This window comes from Oryctolagus cuniculus, chromosome 10 (genome assembly GCF_964237555.1).
Source record: "Oryctolagus cuniculus chromosome 10, mOryCun1.1, whole genome shotgun sequence".
Lineage (NCBI taxonomy): Eukaryota > Metazoa > Chordata > Mammalia > Lagomorpha > Leporidae > Oryctolagus > Oryctolagus cuniculus.
Genome location: NC_091441.1, coordinates 21,361,085 through 21,373,412, shown reverse-complemented (window position 1 = coordinate 21,373,412; position 12,328 = coordinate 21,361,085). Strand labels below are relative to the sequence as shown.

Here is a 12,328-nt window from a genome sequence, read left to right as displayed (position 1 = left end):
ATGTTTTTGTTTTAAAATACATGACAAGGGACACATAAGTGCTGGCAGAAAGTGCTGGCTGATCTGTGTTTTTAAACTGATTTTTCTGATCCAGAACCAAAATAAGTAAACCTTACATACTACATTTACTTGGTTAAATATGAGAGTAAATGAAGTGGGGTTTGGGGCCATTTTCCCAAGAAGACTTTATGGGTATGTACCTTTTTAGTTTTACCGTAGGACTTGTTAGCTCCAGGTCCAGGGCCTCCTTGCAGTTCTGCGGAAGTTGGTGGCTGTGTGTGTGTGTGGTCTCCTGGGGAAGGGACTGAGGGTTTTCAGTGGATTCATAAAGGGTTCCATGCTTGAGAAGCGGCTCAGAGCACTCATTTCCAGATACCATAGAGCTTGGCTTTTCATCCCGCCCCCCTTCTCTTCTCTGCCATTTCAGTTCATTCTCATTCAGTGGCAGGCAATAACGTAAGATTGACTAAATGCTTTCATTTGTTGGATAGATGAAATGCTGTCATGTATCTTTATTTGGAACACCTGCACACTCAGCATATTATTCATAAGGAGCCCTGCCTGCAACTTTCTGAGCACCCACAGGTTTCAGAAGGCACTTGGGAATGATGCGCTTCACAGACATAAATTCATGTACACTTAGACTCTTGGTGAGTGAAAGGGATTATCACCACTTTACAGACCAGGAGACTGAGGCTCAGCGAGGACCTTCCTAAGCTGGCCGCCTAGTAAACTGTGCAGCTGTGGTTGGTTCCCTGCCTTCAATCTGAAGCCTGGGCTTCCCTTAATCAGCCACCTTCACTGTCGTGTTCTGTGACTTATGACCATCCCTCTCTTCTCCTCAGAAAATAAACACACACACAAACTTCTTCCAGCTGCCATCTCCAGGGTTTTCTCTTTAGAATGTCAAAATGCCTTTTTGAAGTAAATGGGCCTTTGCAGCTTAATTATACAAATGATCAGTATCATTTCCAACAGAAAGGAAGACCTGTTAATTAAAATCTAGACTACTTCATCAGATTAAGATGTCAAATTGTGCTATTTTGGGTATCTTTACAAACTCATATGAAGAAGTTGCTACATACTTGACATCACTGTATTCTACAGTACATACACCAGCAAAGTAGATCCTTCAGGAAGGAGGTTTTTCCCAACTACACATTCTCCTTTCTCCTTCCATCACTCCAACGTTGTCTGTGATGAGAGGTGCTACTGATGGGAAGTATTTTTCATATACCTTGTGTTAGGTGCCGAGAAAGGGTAAGAAATACAACATATGTTTTGAAGCATCTCTGTTTTGTAAAACTCTGGGTAAGGAGAAACATTATAATACTTATTTATATGTAATTCTTATGTAATTAAGCCTCTTTGTAATATAGAATATTGTAGTCTGACTTTTCTCTTGAAAGTATAGGACCAAGCCAGCATAAATGTGAGATCTCTTATATTTTTATCATTAAAAATCCTTCCAGCAGAAAAAAAAAATCCCAAATGGTTTATATTTTGAAACTGCTTTTTAAAAAAATTACAAAGTTGAAATGACTCTTCCACATTTTGTTCTGTCATTTTAGGCAAGGCCCTGACATTTCTTCTGCTGCAGCCACCAAGCCCCAAACTTCCCCCACACAGCACTATCCGAAGAACAGCCATTGATCTGATTGGACGAGGTTTCACAGTTTGGGAGCCTTACATGGATGTGTCTGCTGTTCTGATGGGGCTTCTCGAACTTTGTGCTGATGCTGAAAAGCAGCTTGCCAAGTATGTGCTGAATTACAGTAAAAATTTGCTATTGTTTAGGTTTTGGGTTTTTTTTTTAAAGTTTTGTTTTGGTTTATTTTATTTTATTTTAATTTTTATTTGACAGATGGAGTTAGACAGTGAGAGAGAGAGCGAGAGAGAGAGAGAGAAAGAGAGAGGGGTCTTCCTTCCGTTAGTTCACCCCCCAAATGGCTGCTACGGCCAGCGCTGCGCCGATCCGAAGCCTGGAGCCAGGTGCTTCCTCCTGGCCTCCCATGCGGGTACAGGCACCCAAGCACTTGGGCCATCCTCCACTGCCTTCCGGGCCACAGCAGAGAGCTGGACTGGAAGAGGAGCAGCCAAGACTAGAACCTGGCACCCACATAGGATGCCTGCGCTGCAGGCGGAGGATTAACCAAGTGAGGCCCCTTTTTTTTGGTTTATTTAGTTGGCTTTTGTTTTTGATTTTTTTTTGGAGGGGAGGTAGATTTTATCCATTATTATTTATAAATTGTGTGTGCTTAATAGATTGAAAATAGACACATCTGAGTATGTGAAATTTTGAATATGAACAATGAAAGGAAGGCGGGTTTCTGTAATTGTAACACAATTGATATTGAGCATCAGTGAATGATCTGTGAAGTCATTTTCAAATTGTGTTTAATACTGTAAAATATTACTAATAATAGTATACACACATTATGTGGAAAATCATACACATTTTATACTTTATCAGATATGTTTTGATATGATATTCTGTCAGAAATGTTTTCCTGACAGTCTGCGTGGCCAATGGTTTGGAGGTTTGCTCCTGCACCCTCATGTTAATTGCTACTCAGCTTCCATGGGGTTTCATCTGGCACACAGTGGTGTGGAGGTAGCAGTGATCCAGGAAAGCAGTGGCCAGAGAATAAAGGAAGCAGAAGGCCAGCTGAGAGGGCTGGACAAATGGAGTAAGTGGGAAAAGCATACATGGTAACCAACTGGCTGGGAGTGATGGTGCTGGTCATGATGGTAAAGGTTAGTGTTGGCGGCCGGCACCATGGCTCACTAGGCTAATCCTCTGCCTTGCCGCGCCAGCACACCAGGTTCTAGTCCCGGTCGGGGCGCCGGATTCTGTCCCGGTTGCCCCTCTTCCAGGCCAGCTCTCTGCTGTGGCCCGGGAAGGCAGTGGAGGATGGCCCAAGTGCTTGGGCCCTGCACCCCATGGGAGACCAGGAGAAGCACCTGGCTCCTGGCTTCGGATCAGCGCGATGCGCCGGCTGCAGCGCGCCAGCCGCGGCGGCCATTGGAGGGTGAACCAACGGCAAAAGGAAGACCTTTCTCTCTGTCTCTCTCTCTCTCACTGTCCACTCTGCCTGTCCAAAAAAAAAAAAAAAAATGTTGGTGTTGACACTTACAATGGCCTCCTGATTCTAGAAAGTTTCTGTTGTATTAATGTGTGTCTATTACATGTAGTGTGAAATTCACCATCGTCGTCATCTTAAAGTATCAATTTAGTGGCATTAAGTATATTCACAATGCTGTACAAGCATCACCACCATCCAGGTCCCAATAGTGATCTCCCCATAGAGACACCTCATACCCACTAGGCAGTCCTTCCCCATTCCCCCCTCTCACCAGACCCTGACAACCACTAGGCTGCCTTCTGTCTATGAATTTGCATATTCTGGATATTTCCTATACAGGGAATCATATGGTTTTTTGTGACTGACTTCTTTCACTAGCATAATGTCTATGAGGTCTGCCTATGCTGTAGCATGTATCATTGCTTCATTTATTTTTATAGCTGAACAACATCCCATTTTGTGGTGATAGCACATATTGGCTATTCATTTATTTGTTGGTGGGCATATGAATTGTTTCCACCTTTTGGCTATTGTAAATAGAAATACTGTGAACACTCATGTGTAAATATTTGTTTGAATTTGTCATTTGAGTAGATACATAAGAATTGCATATTGAACTTCTTGAGGAACCATCAACTCTTTTCCATAGTGGAGTGGCTATACCATTTTCCATCCTTGGTAATGTTGGAAAGTTTTGTGTTCTCTGCATCCCCACTAACAACTTTTTAAAGTATAGTTATCTGAGTGCATTTGAAGTAACAGAAATTTTTGAAGTGTCCTGTAATACCTCCCTTGATGAAAATGTTACCACCTCTTTGATTTTCTCAATGAATGACATTTCATTATTGTCATTGTTAACCTTTTAAAAAAACTAGAGTTCTCTGCCCTTTACTTCATGATTGTCCTTCCCACACCCCACAGTTCCCAAAGGTTCCAGCATACTCTGGGCTCATAGTATTTATGCTAAGTGCTCAGTAAGTGGAGACCAAAGAAGTAGCTGAAGGCTGGAATGGAATACTGTAGCTTTATCTATGGAATGAGCATTCCTAGCCCAAAGTCCCAAGATGGATTGGTAATGGGAGGGTGTTCATTTCAGACTCAGGGTGCTGCCCTTTCCCATTACTCCTCATACTGCCATGTTTCATGAACTTCACCTCCATCTCTCCCTAGCTTTATGCCCTTCAGCAAATGACCTCACCTCTCTGCACCTACAAGTTGGGACTAATTAAAGAACCTGTCTCATAAGGTTGATGTCAAGTGACATTATATTTGCAAAGCTCTTAGCACATATTAAAGGATTAAATGGATGCTACTCTGTGGTAGTATGGGTGGTGATGCCTTTGTTATGTTCATAGAGTTTGACAAAGATCAAGAGTAGCCTGTTTCTAGCATGAGCAGTTTGGCACAGTGGTTGCCAGCATGGTTTCTGGATACAGGAGGCTAGAACGTTCTTGATGAACTTTAAGGCTTAGGAAGGAATGTGAGCTGAATAGTGTGTGCCAACAATGCAAAGTAACTGACTTTTGTGCAAAGCCCCCAAAACATTTTCGATCTTTTGCCATCTTTATAGCTGCAGCTGCCATGTTCACCCTCCATTTTATTTTAAGTTTCGTGTTTAATATTTTGTTTGAAAATAAATTTGCATTAAGCTTATATCAGCAGACATAAAGATCCACTTACACTTTCTCTACATGTAGTGTGTCCACAGACACAAGCACTGGAGTTTTCAGTAGGTAATTTAAATCTTGCTGTTACATCCTTTTCTGTTGTGCAGATTAGTCTGACTTTCTGTATATGGCTCTGAATAAATGAATATGTCAGCATGTAGCCTTAAGGAGTCCAGTGTCATTTTCATCATGATAAATTACATAATAAGCAAGAAAATGTTTGCTTATTAATCTGTAACAAGATTTAGATTGAAAATGGCCTGTTAAATCCAAGACATGCTTGGTACATACTGAAGAGGACTGAGATGTGTGTGCGGGGGTTAAGTGTGCATCTTACCCTTGTGGTACCCTGCTGGGCTCCCCCTTTTTGTATCTGATTTACTGTGTACACAATAACAATGCTCAACTGCCTGGCTTCTGTGTGTGATGTTAAGCTTCCTTTATGAAGAAGCTTCTATGTTAGACTTGTGTTTTTTAAAATTTCAGGACACATTTATTGAAAAAGAGCGTGATTCCTTCTTCATTTCCATCCTTGCAGGTTCATGAGGTGGGAATTTGGAGGCAGGGTAGCTGGCTCAAAGCTGGTACCTAGTTCTGGGGAACACACATTGTAGTGTTGTGCCTGAGCGAGTGCAGAGGAGCACCACACATTGATAAAATTTTACAGTCCTTTATTCTGGTGGTGGAGAGTAGACTCATGCCTTAAAGAACTCTTGACCCTGAAGCTCAAAGCAACAGGGTTTATAAAGGCAAAAACCACAAGGAGGGGAAGGGGGATACATGGATGCTAGGGTCAAGCTGACCTAAAGCATATGTGAAACTAATATCAATTACAATTTTGACAATATCAATTACAGTCTTGACATTAGACCAGGTACCAACCTAAATCATATGTGGGACATAGACAAATTATAGTCTTAACATTAATCCAGGTGCAACCTGTCTGTTTTAAGCTTGAGTGATCATGCTAGGGAGTTTCTATGTTCTGCCAAGCGGGATGCAGTGTGCTGTTATTGTCTCAGTTTTAGACCATAGTTAGTTTCAGACCTTAGTCTCACAGTGGGGGGTGCTTTCTCAAGATGGAGTCTCGGGTGTTCTAAAATGGAGTCCCTGCTGTCAAGGTGTTTCTTCAGTAGCACAGGTCATTTCTGCCTCTGTCTATAACAGCATCCCCTGTGTTAACTGAATCCTAAGGGGTCTCCTGGAAAACTGCAGGAGACTGAAGATCAAGAGAGTAGTTTTCCAGAATTGATTACACCGTTATTTCAGAGATAGGATTCACAATTTTTACATCTTTGAAATCAAAATAGCCACAGTTGTTTTCCATTGTTTTCAGATATTTTGCCAAATTTTAAGCTGTATGTATTAATTGAACAAGCATTTATTGAGAAACTAACATGAAAAGCGACAATCTTAAATATTATCTGTAGTTATGAAGTTGAATCAAACAAAGATTCTGTCTGCCAAGCATTTACAGCTCTACAGGAAAGAGATACCTGCAGCACAAAGTGCAGGGGAGAGCGCTTGGGCTGGGCATTCTGGGCGTGCTGACAAGGCTCACAGCCAGTTGGGTAACTGGAAGGTGTGTGGGGAGGAGTCTCATTTGAATCTTTCCTTTGAGTGATTACTAGGGGGGAAAGGGAAGACACGGATATTCAGAAGGCTGGTGGCAGGAAAGCTTGCCCAGAAGGTGTTGAATGATGCCTTAACAACATCCGTGAAAGAAAGTAAATATTGTTTTTCATAATGTTACTCATGAATTCCTTGCAGAAATTAAACTAAGATGCTCCCATTTATAACTAACATCATCTCCTTCCCAGTTACATCTGGGGAATAGAATTAGGGTCAGAGAAGATGGCTTAGTTTGACCTCTTACTTTAGAAAAACAGGTCTCAGAAAGTTTCCTGTTTTGTTTTTACTTTTAGCATTTGCCACTCCCTGACCAAGTACAGGGATCTGCAGGTGCAGGATGCTGTCTTGTTGTTGAATGCTGGCTCTCTATGAACTTTGGTACTGTGTGCCACACAAACAAGCTCATTTAATGAGGGAGAAGCCTAAAAAATGGGCCTGATTGCCCCTGTTTTGAATTAGTGGTTAAAAAAAAAAATCTTAGAGAGATGCTACCCTCCATCCACAGGACCATTGTAGTCAGTGAATAAAATAGAATCCAAACCCAGGTGTACCTAACTCCAAAAATCGAAGCTCCCAACATTATGCCATCTTGTATTCAAAACCTTAACACCCATAGAATTAAACTAACTTATTAAAAGTCCATAAAAGTGGTCAACTCAGAATTCTCAGGCTATTTAATATAATTAATGTGATCATCTTGATCAAGGATTTGGTAACTGCTAGAAATTAAAAGCCTTATTTAAGAACCAGCACACTCTTTGAGTATTTGGGCCATGTAGTGTGTCTATTCTTATTTATTTGTAGCATATGGTAAGTAATTTGCCTGCAAAAAATGTTTAATAAAGTCATGGAATTTTAGGAATGAAAATCTCCTTGTATAGCATTGGGTCCAATGCCCTAATATGCTATTAAGTAACAATAATGCCTAGAGAGATTAAACTGAGGCCACACTAGTACTCTCCCACTAAGAGCGTCACTAAGGTCTCCCAGCTCCCATGCAGCTCTCACAACATACGCCTGTGCCACCCTTTGTGTGGCAGCGATCCTCAAGTAGAATCTTACTTGATGAATTTTTTACATGAATGAGCATAGGCTGCTGGTACAAATTTTGAGCCATCCCCCAGCTAATTGTAGGAAAAATAGAAACTGATTGGAAGTGGAATAACCAGAACTTGAACTGGCAGGAGTCCCAAGGAACCGCTTAATTCACTGTACCACAATGCCTACCCTGTTCTAATATCAATTCTCAAATCTCAACCATATTTTTTGGTGTGGAGAAAGGAGCACCTCATGAAAACACTGAGATGCTTTAAGATTCTATATTTAAACTGCTTTTCTATTCCCATGAAATTTACTTTTAGTAGAGAATTTATAACATGAGGAAACTGTATATGTAAATCACATTAGCCTGGTTTTTATTCACTGTAATGTATGCAACATACTTGGAAGAGAAATTTCCACCTTAATAATCAGTGCCCCTTTGGGCTACGCACTTGTACAGTTAAGGTCCAACTTGACAGAGAGAAACTGAAGATACTTACTAAACTGAGAACAAACACTGTCCCTTTTTTTTTTCAGCAGGAAGGGGTCAGATGGAAATCCTAAATGCTATAAAATTAAGTGTTCCTTTTCCTGATAATTCTAGTCATCTTTGTTTTTTTTTGTGGGAACTGTTCAGTGCCCTGTTGCTGTTGGCCAAAACGTGCGTGCTATTCAATGATAGTTTAAAAGCTTTTCTCTCAAATATGTCCTTATAGTGTCCTTAATCTGACTGATGGTAACATATGACAATTTCAGATGGTTGCATTTAACTGTCCATTGTCTCTAGCATTTCATAATGGATGTGTGTACTGAAATGCTGAGTGAAATACAGAATCTGTCATGTCCTTTGTTTTTACAGTAAAGACTGAAACCAAATGCCTAACCTGTGAATTTGTGTAGCACCTGTTCCGTATTACAGCCAGAGATGAAGGATCAGAAGAGTGAGTTCCCTATTCAAATACAGATTCCAGAATGAGACAAACACATCCTTACTTTCAAACCTTAGGTAGTATGGTCCTGCTTCATTCAGATGGAATTCTACATTAAAATATATCACACACACAATGCACTCATGACTTTAAAGATAACTGCATGTAGAATTACACTCCATCTGTTGGGACTGCCAGATCAATTACTTTAACTTCATTGCCTGGCCAATTCAGTCCAGTAACTGCCTTAAGTGATTTTTTTTGGGGGGGGGGGTGCTCCTGCTGAATTTGCTAAGCCAACTTTATTTTGTATGTAACTACTGAGCTACCACTATGACCAAGAGCTGTACTAAGTACCTTGGGGGGATCCGTGGGACTAGAAGGTATCTCCCCAATCTGCACTGAGTTTACAATACAAACCTATTCCTAAGGCCTGGCAGAATGTGATTTAGTACTAAGGGCCCAGAATACATGGGTTTTGATGCTGAATGTTTTTTTTTTTTTTTCTGTAGGAAGCAAATGGGTGCTATAGCAATTGTGGAATATCAGATAGGGAAGGCAGGAGTTGAACAGAGGGGTAGGAAGTGAATGTGCCAGTTAGGAAAAGGGGAGAGAAGCATTAGCAATATATTGGGCCACCTTTGAAATTAACGTGCCCTCATGGACATCGGTTGAAAAGACTGAGTTGAAAATTAGTGCGGTTAGATTGTGGAAGTCTTAGAATATATACTTTTTGAAGATTTATTTAATTATTTGAAAGGCAGTTACAGAGAAAGATACAGAAACAGAGAGAAATCTTCCCTCTGCTGGCTCACTCCCCATATGCTACAACAGCCAAGGCGGGATCAGGCCGAAGCCAAGAGCCAGAAACTCCATCTGAGTCTCCCACATGGGTGTCAGGGGCCCAAGTACTTGCGCCATTTTCTGCTGCCTTCTCAGGTGCATTAGCAGGGAGCTGGATTGGAAGCACAGCAGCTGGGACTTGAACCAGCACCCCAATATGGTATGAATGTATAACAGGTAGCAGTTTAACCCACTGCACCACAATGCTGGCCCCAAGGTTTAGAATCTTAAGTAAAGGAGTTTAGGATTCTTCTCTCTCTCATTTTTTAAAGATTTATATATTTATTTGAAAGTCAGAGTTACACAGAGAGGGGAGAGGCAGAGAGAGAGGTCTTCCATCCGCTGGTTCACTCCCCATCTGGCCGCAACTGGCTGCAATAGTTGGAGCTGCGCCGATCCAAAGCCAAGAGCCAGGAGCTTCTTCCAGGTCTCCCATGCGGGTGCAGGGGCCCAAAGACTTGGGCCATCTTGTACTGCTTTCTCAGGCAATAGCAGAGAGCTAGATCAGAAGTGGAGCAGCCAGGTTTCAAACCAGCACCCATATGGGATGCCGGCGCTTCAGGACAGGGCTTTAATCCGCTGCACTGCAGTGCTGGCCCCAAGGATTTTTCTTAGAAATGTTAGGGACAGGGCCGTTATTATGGTGTAGTGGGTAAAACTGCTTCCTGCACCATTGGCATCACTCATGGGGGCTGGTTCATGTCTTTGATGCTCTACTTCTGATCCAGCTCCCTGCTAATGGCCTGGGAAAGGCAGCAGAAAACAGACCAAGTGCTTGGGCCCCTGCTATCCACATGGGAGATCCAGAAGAAGCTCCTGGCTTTGACCTGGCCTGGTCCTGGCCATTGTGGCCATCTGTTGAGTGAGCTAGTGGATGGAAGATCTCTCTGTCTCTGTCTCTCCCCCTCTCTCTCTCTTTCAAATAAATAAATAAATATTAAAAAGAAAAAGAAAAGAAGGAGTGTTAGGTAGCCACTGGAGGTTTCTTAGCAGGTTAACCATAAAATAAAGTTCAAGATTTTGGAAGATTACTCATGGTCATGCTTTCCTGCTACCTTATGCCTTGGTGGGCTTTCTGCCCTCACTCTCTTAACCCTCCCACTTTGGTACTGTGGGTACCTCCATGTCACTATAGAACCCTGACTCAGGGCAGTCCATTTTTCCATGTCCCGCAGTCCTGCACTCAGACTGCCAAATACCCATGCAGGGAGCCCCTCAGAGGTACACACTGATGCCTCTGCCAGGTGCTGGGCTTTCCCAGCTTCTGCTGCACGCAGGGGTGCAGTGTGTTTACACGTCTTTGGTACACTGCCTTCTCCCTTAGCCTACAGCTTCCCTTCCAGACCCTGCCACCCTGCACCATTTTCTTGCTGATCTCCCCAAATTTACAAAGCTTTGTGCTGAGATGGAGGAAAGGCAATGTATGGTGATGCCTTTAAGTTGAAGCCAATATCCTGCTGTTAGTTGATTTTATTTGCCTTTCACTTTGTGAAAGACATCTTTGATCAGAAGAAGCATCCATTATACATGGTTTATAGGCCAGGGACAGGATTAGATGTTTTTTGCATCTGTTACCTCATTTAATCTTCCCATCAACACAGTGGATTAGTACTTTAATATGCTCATTTCATAGACATTATGCTTATTCAACCTAGGATGGCCGCAGACCACAGCACAAGGGTAAGGTGACATGTCCACTTGTCACCAGGGCATGAGCCTTGACAGTGTGTCAGCCACCACCCACCTCAGCTGCACACACATTTATGTTCATCTCTATCTCTCCTACCCCATGCTTCTGCTAAGCTTTACTCCTCCAGGTAGAGGACAGGGATGGGGCGAAGCAAGAACTTGGAAGTACGGGGGAGTTTGGTAGGATCCTGTTTCTATGAGTAGAGCTCTGGTTTCCAACTGCAGGAGGTCCCAGCAGCACACAGCTTGGAATGGACTGGACTTCTCTGGACTCAGGAGGATGCTGTGAGTCTTGTCCTGCAGGAGCCAAGCCCTGTCTCTGAGCACGAGCTAGTAAGCAGCACCTCCCTGAGGAGGGTGGGCAGGCACCCGGAGCCACAGAGGACAGCCAGAATAGCACCGTGCTTCTCATTGCTTCTTGGCACTCAGCCCCAGTCTTTCAGCAGCTGCATCACCCACTATCCATTTTTCTGTTTAAGACATAATCTCGCAGGCGCCGCGGCTCACTAGGCTAATCCTCCACCTAGCGGCGCCGGCACACCGGGTTCTAGTCCCAGTCGGGGCACTGGATTCTGTCCCGGTTGCCCCTCTTCCAGGCCAGCTCTCTGCTGTGGCCAGGGAGTGCAGTGTAGGATGGCCCAAGTGCTTGGGCCCTGCACCCCATGGGAGACCAGGAGAAGTACCTGGCTCCTGCCATCAGATCAGCACGGTGCGCCGGCGGCGGCGGCCATTGGAGGGTGAACCAACGGCAAAGGAAGACCTTTCTCTCTCTGTCTCTCTCTCTCACTATCCACTTTGCCTGTCAAAAAATAAAAATAAAAAAAAATTTAAAAAAAAGACATAATCTCCAGCAATTCACAAGCTCCATTCAGTAGTCTTACACCTAGCTCCCATAGGTAAAGGCAGCACATGTGACACTTCTTGTGTCTTTCTGAGGACTTTATATCCCAGTTATGTGACCCCAATTTAGTTGTTCTCCTTTACTACTTTCTACCCAACCAACTGATAGCCATGCATCCTTTATCTCCTTTCACATCACATCAGTATTGAATAGAACTGTTTAAGTCCAAGTACTACAATACATTTGTGAGTACCTTTCTGAGGGACACAGTCTAGCTGTTTTTCCAGAACCACTGAATTTAGTCATGATACTAATTAATTAGTTTGGTTAACCACAATATTGTCATATCCTTTCCCTTTTATTTTCTCTAAAGGTAGCTATCATGAAAGACATTGTCATAGGTGCCCTCCCCCCACCTCTCTGCTAGGGATCTGTTCCAAAATCCCCAGTGCGTGCCTGAAACCAGGGGTAGTACCAAAACTTATATACTGATGTACTATGTTTCTTCCTATGATAAAGTTTAATTTGTAAATAAGACACAGTAGGAGATTAACAGCAACTAATAACAAAATACAACAATTACAGCAATGTACCATAGTA

General features: G+C 42.7%; 1 protein-coding gene across 4 annotated transcripts in view; it reads left to right on the top strand.

Moving 5' to 3' along the window:
* WDR7 (WD repeat domain 7) overlaps positions 1-12,328 on the top strand; it is a 378,155-nt gene that overhangs the window by 259,971 nt on the left and 105,856 nt on the right. For all 4 annotated transcript variants that reach the window (XM_070050123.1, XM_070050124.1, XM_051851193.2 and 1 more), the window contains one exon: positions 1,572-1,758. In XM_070050123.1, the coding sequence (XP_069906224.1) occupies positions 1,572-1,758 (187 nt within the window). The remainder of the gene's footprint in view (positions 1-1,571; positions 1,759-12,328) is intronic.